Source organism: Mytilus trossulus, unplaced genomic scaffold (assembly GCF_036588685.1).
Source record: "Mytilus trossulus isolate FHL-02 unplaced genomic scaffold, PNRI_Mtr1.1.1.hap1 h1tg000146l___fragment_2___debris__unscaffolded, whole genome shotgun sequence".
NCBI lineage: Eukaryota > Metazoa > Mollusca > Bivalvia > Mytilida > Mytilidae > Mytilus > Mytilus trossulus.
The window spans coordinates 56,235-68,669 of NW_026963303.1; the positions used below are offsets into that span (position 1 = coordinate 56,235).

A 12,435-nucleotide genomic window follows, 5' to 3' on the forward strand; every position below is an offset into this window, starting at 1 on the left:
TACACTAGAACAAAAAAAATCCACCTGTCTTATAACTCTTCGTTAAGGAAACTAGCTTTTAGATTGACACATATTCTTAAAAACTGAATGATCTTTAGTTAGAACTGAAGAAAGTTTTTAATTAAAATTACATTTAAACATGAAATCTGGTGTGTCAACAGACATGTAGTCAGTACCTTTAGACATGTTAGTATGACCCACCAAACATGTGCATGTGGTTTATCATTTTATTTCACTATGGTATTCTATTGCGAACCAAATGAAAGTTTTCCACAGTGTCATCTCTTTCTGATCAGTTTAATAACTTTTGTAAGTTCACCTGTCCTATGGAATAAATATCTAAATTTCTATAAAAAAAGGCTCAAAGAACTTTTGTATTAATATATTAACAATAAAAAAAGTACACACATGTTTGCGTATGAATACACAACGACAGTAAATACAACACATTTATTTATTAATGTTTGAATCACTGTTTTACATTCAAAAAATTGAAAATATGTTAATAATGTTGAATAAATATAACATCACATATAGTTTTGAGAAAAAAAGTATGTTTTATCTATTCAGAAGAGTTTTTTTATACTCAGGTAAATTATCAATGAGTTAGAAAATTAAAAGGTCCTAGCAAATAAACTACACAGAGAACAATACCTAGGCCTGGTCAGAAAGAGATGGAACTGTGGAAAACTTTCATTTGGTTCGCAATAAATGATAAAGATTTTTCTAAAAGTGGTACCTAACACCTTGATTAAGATTCGTTTACTTTAATTTCATAAAATTTTGACAAAATAATTGCTTTGACAATTTGACAAAATAGGAGAATTTCGAAATCGGAAAAAAGTATTGGATATGTGGATATAGAGAAGTTTAATATTTCCTTAACACTAGAACGTTTTCAAAATGTCAACTGGTTTTTACAGAGTTATCTCTCTGTAGTGTTATGTACCAGCTTAAATTCATAAATACATGTGAGACAATAATATATATAAAACATACCACTAGCCGCTTTTTGTGCAACGCTATCCCTAAACCCACGCTCCCTAAGTCCAGCAAAATTTGGAACAGGTAATATGAACGAAGGACCTGATGCTATACACGCAATCTCTTTATCATCAACCCCATTGCCAATGGGGACAACCATGATGGTCACTCCAGAAGTTCGTAGATCTTCCGCTGAATCACAAGTTTTATCTTGATTTTGAGATTTCCCGTCAGTCATAACAATTGCGATTTTAGGTACACCAGTTCTCGCCCCTTCAATAAGATATATTTAGTTGTTTGTTTAAAACAAAACAATTTCATTTTGAAAGAAACTTATTATAATTTTATCATTTTTCACTCTTGTGTTAAGGTTGAGATGGCACTATATTACTTGCTGTACCAAGTCAGGAATATGACAGTTGTTGTTATATATTCGTTTGATGTGGTTTGTCTTTTGATTTTCCCATTTGATTAAGGACTGACTTTCCGTTTTGAAATTTTTAGTTTTGAAATTGTACATTGGTAGGAGATTAGATCAAATGGATCACTCCACACTTCACATACAACAAATGCTTGCTTTATGGTTCATACTAACTTGGCTATGAACAGAACATCAAAGTATTCTGGATATTTTAAACATTCATACTCTGAGCAAAAGATTTTCCATATTGTAACACACATCCCGTTCAATAGTTCTGCAGTGCATATCTATATCCAAATACGTGTGTCTTTTCAGAAACATGCGATTCACTATTGTATTTCACATTTGTTTCATTCATCATGTGTTCACAACATTATAATATGCTTTGTTTGTTTTTCATTAATTTATCTCATTTTAAACTTTTATCTCATTTTAAACTTTCTAAGTCTTTAATATTTCACATATATACAATGTTGTTATTGGTTTATCTGGAAACGGATTAATATCATTAAAAAGCTTGTTTTTCGATATTCAATTGTATTAATATGTTTTTGCCAAATTGTATATTTTAAATAACTTGTTTATTCTTATCTGCCAATTGAACGAAGAACAAGTTTAAAATTTCAACTAAAACCCTAAATGAACCTTAATTTAAAGAATTGTACATCTTTTGCCAATTGCTATCAGTGCACTGTTTTTTACTACTTGCACGCCATAACGAGTTTGTTGACTGTAATATGGATTAGCTGTTTTACAGATGACGATGGACATGTTCTAAGGGATGCACAATCCCGCCCCGTCTTCTTCTAAGGGAGCTACCATTTGATTTTTATGGGGGGGCTAGGATGAAATTTTAAAAAAATAGGCAGGACAGGAGTTTTGAGTAAAAAAAAAGGCAGGATGAGACACTTGCAAAAATAAAGAGTCAGGACGACAATTTAAGTAAAAAAAAGTCAGGATAAACTAAAAAAAAAAGGCAGGACCGAACAGAGTGAAAAATAAAAAGGCAGGACTGAGATTACAGCTAAAAAAAAATGCAGGACAAAATTTTTCATCCTAGCCCCCCATAAAAATCAAATGGTAGCTCCTTAATGTGACATACAGAATAAGATTTACTAGTATCCAATGTCTGTCGTGTAACTCACAGGCGTTTTGAGAAAAGACCCCTCTATTGTTCGTATTTACATTTTATTTTGATTATTTTTTAATGTTCTTTAATATATCATTTCTGACATATATGATTTCTTGCTTTTATTGCAAATAATTAACCTACCATAACTTTCTGAAAAACTGTTGATTCGTGCATTGTCCAAGGCAAAAAAAGTAGTTGTTGCTTTTCCTTTATATTTAGCACGTCTTATTCTCCTTCGGAGACAGCTCGCACACTCATTGTACCGATTCAGTTTTATTTCTGTCGTTACGGTTGTTGAAAATACATCTAGGCCGAATTGTGTTGCTGTATTCCCAACTGTGTATTGACGAGTTATAGACCTTGCAAAATTTTTCATAATTTCAAAATTTGCAGTTCCTACACTGCCTGACGAATCCAGAATAAAAATTATATCTCTCTTTCCTGTAAAATCTTAAATAAAATGACATAACAATAAGAATAAGAATAAGAATTTTATTAGTCTAAAATCCAAACAATAGGATTGTTACTAAAATACACAACAAAAACAAACAAACAGACAGGCATATTCATTACAAAACGATAGTCATTAAACACTAAAAACATGTAGCATTGAATGAAAAACAAAAACATAATTTAGAATATTAGTATTAATTATAATACTATTTTTAACAATATTATAAAGCCTTACTGACATAGATATGCATGGTATGTATTGGTTTTTAAATTCTTAAAATATACAATTTCAACATTTGTAATGGGCTTGTGTGATCAAAAGAGAGGCAAAAGATACCGGAGGGACTTTCAAACTCATAAGTCGAAACGAAACCGACAATGCTATGGCTTAAAGAGTCAAAGAATACTACACAAGCAACAACATAAAAACCGTTGCAACACGAGCCCCATCAATAACTGGGGTGATCTTAGGTGGTCCGGAAGCATTAGAAGATCCCGCTCCTCTTGTGGCAACCGTCGTGTTTCTCATGTTAATACAACCCCGATAATACGTATAATTCAGCAAAACACATTCGTAAAAACGGGAGGTGATTGTAGTAACGGTATAAGGAACATACACGATAATATCTGTGAAACGGATATTCCACGAGGCTGAATCAACTCATGCTTGTGACCGTAAAATTTACGAAAAAGGATTTCAGTTTCACTATTTTTAACTCTTGTTTAAATAATGGCCTAGTGACATATGGGAAATACCAGCCCGATAATATCGTTACTATTGGAAAAAAAGTAAAATCACAAAAATGCTGGACTCCGACGAAAATTCAAAACGGAAAGTCCCTAATCAAATGGTAAAATCAAATGAAAAAAACACATCAAACGAATGGACAACAACTGTCATATTCCTGACTTGGTACAGGCATTTTCAAATGTAGAAATGGTGAATTGAACATGGTTTTTATAGCGCTAAACCTTTCACTTGTACGACAGCCGCATTAAATCTCATTATATTTACAACGATGCGTGATCAAGAATTAATGGATAAAATTGTCAAAATATAGGTACAACAGTCATCACTTTGACACAACCTAAAAAAACATCTATCGAATTTAACAACCACATTCATTGCTTCGCGTGTTTGATGTCAGAAAATGTAAACGTAACACAGGAAGAAATATAAAATAATTTTGTCGTTCAAAGTATTTTCAAAATTATAATTTCACATGGGGAATGGTGGTATACAGGGAGATATATACTCAGTATGTAATCTTCATCAAGCTCGTTCGTGATAGTGTGTCTCTGTTGTCATTTGTTCAGATCAATTATTGTTTGTATCAAGTAAACAATCTATAAGTCAATAATGTGAAAAACAAACACATTACTACCTTCATTATTATCGGGTAAGCGAGTTAATAAAACGTACGAAGCTGCTTTAAGTCACCGTAAGTCATACGGTTCCTTTCAACGTCGTTTTTATACCATTTGTATATATATATTGTTTCTATAATACTTACTTGTAATTGGTCGTCCAGATATTCGGAGGTCACCACCCTGGGTTATGGTGATAACTGCTATTGATATAAGTAGACTTGCAGACAATATTGTCATATTTCTGGAAATATTAAGATGGAAGAAAATCAAACATCGACATACTATAACAAAAATCATTTAAATCATCAAATCACTCATTACACGGTTAAATCGGCATTCCAAGTACTGGTACTATTCCTACTTCGGCTAATGGAAGTATAACTATTTTAACACCATCACATTTTGTATGTGTTTGTCCTAATTCAGGATCTTGAAATTGGATGGTTGTCATTTGTTGATATCATAAATCATGGCGTAAGTTTTCTAGCTCGAAATGTTTAACATCTGTCAATCCTGTGCCTTTTATAGCTGACTATGCGGCACGGGTTTGGTGACTGGTTGTCTCATTTGTATCTATACAACTCTTTTTTATTTTTTATATTGTACAGCAAAAGATGTTTTAAACAAGATATATACACAGTATGCCACTTTTGGTCACGCCATAAACATTAGGGAAAAAAGAAAGCAAAAGATCTGCAATGTCTTTCTGATTGATATTTTCGATTAGTTTTTCTGTAAATTTTCTTCTACCAAAAAAGGATAAATTTTGTCATAAGAATGGTTAAAGTTCACTTTAATTCATCATTGTTAAATTACGTGCGTAAGCATAGTTCAAGTACCAAATAATTTACCTAACGCAAGACATCTACTTTTACGTTGTATTTTAAATGATGTTCCGTAATAAAAAACTTATGAAAGAATTACGATAAGAGCAAGGCTCCATTAAAAAACCCATTTAAGATGCATTAGTAAATACTGATTGACTGGGCACCGCCCACCAAATATATAAGATAGTAACAACTGAAATTTGATTTTGGTTAATAGTACAACCTTCAAAGGAATGAACATTGTAGAAGTAGTGCAAACGTTATAATCTGTTCCGTGTTTATTCCAGTGTTTTATGAAAAAGGAACATACCAAATTACATACAACGGCCTTATTTATTAATAAAGTATTGAGTTAAAACTAATACAAACCTCCCATTTATGTTCCAAAAACATGAACTCATTTCCGTAATAGCTATTAACTTTTTTTAATGGTTCAAACTTTAAGACGGCAATTCTGATCATTTCAAAAAATTATTTGTACTATATTACTTATTATATACATATTGAATAAGATAAAGCTGTAAACATGGCGATATTTTAATTAATATTAGAATTACATAATTAAATTTCACCAAATATAACGATAACAACGATTATCTTCCGTCCTATACATTTCTAGGATTTCTGCGTGGAGACCGTCTATATTCCAAATTTAGTTAGTAGAGAGGCGGGGCCTATTTCAATACACGATTAGTAGTGGTGTTACGACTTTGGCACTATTTGATTATTTAAATGTATTAAAAATTCTATTTAATATTGTTATTTCAAGGTTGTTGATATTAAATTGTTATTGGTAACATTAGTTTTTTTGTGCAGACCAATTGAACACTTTAATATAAGTATAAGAAGATGTGGTACGATTGCAATTCAGACAACTCTACATGTAGGCTAAAATTAACAAATAAAGAAATTTGGTAAAATAAATTCGTTACACAGTGTGATAGTGACCTTCTACGATATACATGAGGTCAGTAAATTCCATATGGGGTTCGAGTTGCGCTCTCACACCATATATATCGTATTAAGTCATTAACACACTGTGTAACTAATATTATCTTCCAAGTTCGCCTTTGTTTTTACTTTTAATATTCATACACAAAAAAAGTATATCAAATATACCAAGGCAAATTAAAAAAGGTTAAGTCAAATGAAGTGACAGTCTATATATAATTACACCAGTATGTTATACAAATGGTAAGAAACCCGTTTTACAATTCAAAGTTAAACTTACTGGTATGCTCATGTTCTCAAAAAAGGTCATATGATTGCTTTCTTAATTAGATATCCTTAATAAAAATTAAACCAATGTTGTCTTGTCTTTACACCCCTTTGAACCTTTTAGTTTTGATGTTATGTTGTACAATACAATCTGATAATAGTATAAATGGTATAGACAAAGTAGAATATCAAGAGTACCGAAATTCAAGTCAAATTCTTACCCTTTGGTTTGATGTTAATGTAGAAAATTATAAGAAAATATCCTCGAAGTTGTCCTCTTCCATATGAACAAATATTTAGATAAATATTCTTAAATAGTTACAAAACTTACAGCTGTTCATTTGTTTAAAAAAATGGAGACCGTGTTAAAATCGTTTTTCATATTATTAAATGAGTTTATTCCCTACTTAAAATCATTCCTTTTTCTTTAAAAACTAATCGTTTTAGATGCGTGATTAAGCAATGATACACCGTGCACAGTTTGCTGTTCTTTTACAGGATTACGAACATGTTGAAGCATATATGATAATTGTGTGTACGTGTTTCATGTATATTTTTAAGGTACTTTTTATGTACTTTCTCATTTACCGTGAAAGATTTTTTCCAATTATTATTGACAATGATTGATAAAAATTACAATAAACACAAATTTTATAAAATATGCATCGACCTATTTCTATATATTTTGTGATGTATCGATTTTTGCCTATTTGTTTTGCAATCTGCTGAAATTAAACGATTTTTGAAATATCCTTTATCAAGTCAAGGTTTTCAAAAGCTAAAATAATGTAAGAAAAGTATGTGTGAGCATCGATCAAAAGGGCATATACAAAATGGTAATTATCGTCTTAAATAAAACAAAATGTATTATCACAATATTGTTTAGCAAAATTTTGGCATTTTACAGACTCCCGAATATTTATTTTACTTAATGTTGGATGTAACGCGTCTTCTGATTGGCTGACGTTATTTTGTGATCAGCTCAAAGACATAATTTAGTAATGTGACCGTGACGTCATCAACGTTTTTTTCAGGGTTTTCTACGGTTTAAAATAGAATTTAGAATTGAATTATAAGAAATGACTGTAATACTTTGTTTGTCTATTCGAAATAACATAAAAAATGTGGTGCACACTGGTAAATAACCCGCTGCGCGCGTTATGCAGTGTGCACCAGATTTTTCATTTCATTCTTCATAGACAGAAAAAATATTACAGTCATTCCTTAAATACATTGTGTGAATTATTCAATCTAGTTACCAACGAACGTTATTTCTATCGACTTCAAGTATTATATGTTCCTTTTTAAATTACTAGCTTAAAGATGAATATGCATGATCTTTCCGCTACAGTTAATACATATACAAAGCTGCACATATGATAAAGAAAATACTTCCTTTTGCTTCTTATCCGATTAATGACAAAATATTTGATGATTTAAAGCAGATGATTGTGTATATGCACGGTTATGTAATATAAGCTGCAACTTTGTTTGACCAAGAAAGGGCTTTTAGTTTACTTACAGAAAGGAGCTAAAATAGTGTACATGTTAACAGTTTTTTAAACTCTTTTATTTCCATGTATTGTTTTTGCTCAATTTTACCTATTCAACAACACTTTGAAACACTTTCCCCCAATAAACACACCCGACTTTATAACTTTTTACCCCATTGCTTCCCCTATTGCAAAAACATTGCCACGTTAACATCATGAACATGAGGAAGTATGTTAAATACTTATTAAATAAGATTACATCAGATATATATAAAAGGAAATGTACATGCATTTATATGTCGCTTTATATCTAATTCGGCAGAAAAGACTCATGATAATATAGACAAAAAGTGAAAGAAAAATTAGTTAACTTTTTACTTAGTCATTTTACAAACAATAAGCATCTAGCTAAGTTCGGAACAAGTTACTTGTAAGTACATTGTAGGTATTAAATTTTGCAAGCAAGCTTTACCAAATTCAAATACCAGCTTGTATATGTGTTTAATAGTATATCAAACACATAATCACCTTTATCTAGCAAAACCTGCTATCAAGGTGGTACCTTACACTACAGGATGATAACTCTGTAAAATCCGCTAAACCTTTTAATCAAGTTGTGTTGTAAAAGGAATATTAAGCTTCTTAATGATCGAAATTGGTGTTTGTCAAACTGCTATATAACCAGTGTAATTTTTCTGACAAAACGATTGGTTCAAATTGTTTGAAATTTTCATATTTTTGTTAAAGGGTCAAAGTGATTACTTTCACAAAATTTTATGAAAATTAAACGAGCCAAATTAATTTTAGTGCAAGTGTTGGGTACCACCTAAAATACAAAACAACTGAACATATTGTAAAATACAAAGACAGACAACCGTTTGCCTATCGATATCATTCATGAGTATGGAAATTAGCTAGGGAAGACTAAATCTGTATGTAGCTGTCCAAAGTCGGAAGCTTGTTACTGTACGACAGTAACTGAGTGGTTGATGTTTGTTGCTATGTTACATATCTGGTTTTCGTTCATCATTTTGTACATAAGTCTCTCGTTTGAATGGTTTTATATTTGTCATTTTCGAGCCTTAATGGCTGACAATGCAGTATGGGATTTGTTCATTGTTGAAGGCATTATGGTGACCTACAAAATGTATAGTTGTTATAATAATTTTTCAATTGGTAAAGTTGTTCATTGGCAATCAAGTCTAGATCTGCATGTTTGTATGTACACGTGACACTTTCTATATTTTTTTGTTGTCATATACACTAGGCAAAAAAAGAAACGTTACAGGATTATTTAAATTTTTTACAACAAAAAATTGATAACAGAAATTTAATGGAATAGTTAGCTGGTGCAAGAAAATTGGTACCGTTAATTTGATTAGCTAACATGATTTGGAAGAGAACAATAACAAGTTTTCTTTATTGAAATCAATATTGCACATTTTCGGACAAATTTAACAAGACGAGATAAGAATTCGGGTTAACATGGCAATACCTTGTATGACCACCGCTTGCATTTATGACCGCCTGACACATCCGTCGCATTGAATCAATAAGACGTCGAATAAAATCTTGAGGGATGTTGTTCCATTGCCTGAAAAGTGCTGTTCGGAGCTTGGATAGCGTTTTCGGTGGATTTTGACTATTTCTGATACGTCGTCCAAGTTCGTCTCACAGACGTTCAATTGGTGATAAATCTGGAGACATTGCTGGCCAAGGCAACACACGAATATGGTAAAAAAAAAGGTCATCGAAATGTGTGCCACGTGACAACGGGCGTTGTCCTGCTGAAAAACGTCGTTCAAACTATGTCTTCGGAGAAACGGGATAACAACTGGAACTAAAATTTCGTCCCTATACCTTGTTGCATTTAGGTTACAAAGTTGCGATGATTTTGAGGTTGGTGCGTTCCTGGTAGGTAATTTCACCCCATACCATGATTCCGCCAACACCAAACCGATTTGTTTCCTGTACGCAAGCATAAAAAAATCGTTCATTGCGTCTCAGGTGTCTCTAAATTTAAAGTTGAATTAAGATTCATTGGTAAAAAGAACCTGTCTCCATACTTGCCTATTCCATTGAATTCGTACACGTGTCCATTGAGGTCGCGCCATCCTGTGACGCTGCGTAAGGATAGGTCCCTTCAATGATCGACGAGCTCTAAGACGAACTTGACGCAATCGGTTACGAACTGTTTGAGTAAATATTCTGTTGTTATGTCTTCCGTGGGTTTGTCGAGCAGTTTGTTACGCGTTTACAAATCGATTCCGAAGATGAATAATGCGGATATGTCTGTCTTGACGTAACGTCGTTTTACGTGGCCTGCCACTACGGGGGCGATCATTTGTTGTGCCAGTATTTCTAAGACGAGTCTTAATCCTTGCAATATTCATTCTAAAATGATTTGCAACCTGCACTTGAGTCTTTCCTGCTGCCAACATCCCAATAGCTCGTTCTCTCTCATTTTGAAGTAGACAGGGCATTGTTTTACGTGTAACTTTTTCAATTTTTTAATGCAACCTTTTGTTAACAATCGTGTTCGACACAATAAATGACTAAAAGGAAAACTCGATTCCAACTCTATACAGGTTAATAAACTCATCATAGATACCAGGACTACATTTTATATATTAAATTTTTGAAAAAAAAATGGTCATTTGTTTGAAATCAGAAAATGACGTCACGTCATTTCCGATACTTTTATAAATGAGTAAATTTGATAGGTAAACCATTAAGGTTACTAGTTTTGATTATGACAGTATGGGATTTGTTCATTGTTGAAGGCATTATGGTGACCTACAAAATGTATAGTTGTTATAATAATTTTTCAATTGGTAAAGTTGTTCATTGGCAATCAAGTCTAGATCTGCATGTTTGTATGTACACGTGACACTTTCTATATTTTTTTGTTGTCATATACACTAGGCAAAAAAAGAAACGTTACAGGATTATTTAAATTTTTTACAACAAAAAATTGATAACAGAAATTTAATGGAATAGTTAGCTGGTGCAAGAAAATTGGTACCGTTAATTTGATTAGCTAACATGATTTGGAAGAGAACAATAACAAGTTTTCTTTATTGAAATCAATATTGCACATTTTCGGACAAATTTAACAAGACGAGATAAGAATTCGGGTTAACATGGCAATACCTTGTATGACCACCGCTTGCATTTATGACCGCCTGACACATCCGTCGCATTGAATCAATAAGACGTCGAATAAAATCTTGAGGGATGTTGTTCCATTGCCTGAAAAGTGCTGTTCGGAGCTTGGATAGCGTTTTCGGTGGATTTTGACTATTTCTGATACGTCGTCCAAGTTCGTCTCACAGACGTTCAATTGGTGATAAATCTGGAGACATTGCTGGCCAAGGCAAAACACGAATATGGTAAAAAAAAAGGTCATCGAAATGTGTGCCACGTGACAACGGGCGTTGTCCTGCTGAAAAACGTGGTTCAAACTATGTCTTCGGAGAAACGGGAAAACAACTGGAACTAAAAACATACCATGATTCCGCCAACACCAAACCGATTTGTTTCCTGTACGCAAGCATAAAAAAATCGTTCATTGCGTCTCAGGTGTCTCTAAATTTAAAGTTGAATTAAGATTCATTGGTAAAAAGAACCTGTCTCCATACTTGCCTATTCCATTGAATTCGTACACGTGTCCATTGAGGTCGCGCCATCCTGTGACGCTGCGTAAGGATAGGTCCCTTCAATGATCGACGAGCTCTAAGACGAACTTGACACAATCGGTTACGAACTGTTTGAGTAAATATTCTGTTGTTATGTCTTCCGTGGGTTTGTCGAGCAGTTTGTTACGCGTTTACAAATCGATTCCGAAGATGAATAATGCGGATATGTCTGTCTTGACGTAACGTCGTTTTACGTGGCCTGCCACTACGGGGGCGATCATTTGTTGTGCCAGTATTTCTAAGACGAGTCTTAATCCTTGCAATATTCATTCTAAAATGATTTGCAACCTGCACTTGAGTCTTTCCTGCTGCCAACATCCCAATAGCTCGTTCTCTCTCATTTTGAAGTAGACAGGGCATTGTTTTACGTGTAACTTTTTCAATTTTTTAATGCAACCTTTTGTTAACAATCGTGTTCGACACAATAAATGACTAAAAGGAAAACTCGATTCCAACTCTATACAGGTTAATAAACTCATCATAGATACCAGGACTACATTTTATATATTAAATTTTTGAAAAAAAATGGTCATTTGTTTGAAATCAGAAAATGACGTCACGTCATTTCCGATACTTTTATAAATGAGTAAATTTGATAGGTAAACCATTAAGGTTACTAGTTTTGATTATGAAACTATTTGAATTTAATACATGTGATATTTTTTAATTAAAAACCAATGTAACGTTTCTTTTTTTGCCTAGTATATACATGTAAAGTTATAGTACATTTTCACTCTGATGGATTAATACATCACAAAACTTCAAATTGATAGCTGCCATAAAACTTGTAATACTTCGGGTGTACAATATTTTGTCTTACAGTACGAAATTATCGAGG

The 12,435-nt window shown here is 32.6% G+C and overlaps 1 protein-coding gene across 1 annotated transcript; it reads right to left on the reverse strand.

The window, feature by feature from the left end:
• Positions 1-999: 999 nt before the first annotated feature.
• On the reverse strand, positions 1,000-10,382 carry LOC134700460 (collagen alpha-1(XXI) chain-like; the record flags this gene model as incomplete). The annotated part of the gene is made up of 4 exons (XM_063561856.1): positions 10,217-10,382; positions 4,505-4,642; positions 2,679-2,987; positions 1,000-1,257 (listed from the first exon to the last, which is right to left on the reverse strand). Coding segments are annotated over exons 1-4 (871 nt in total), but the record flags the coding sequence as incomplete, so codon positions are not given.
• Positions 10,383-12,435: the final 2,053 nt, after the last annotated feature.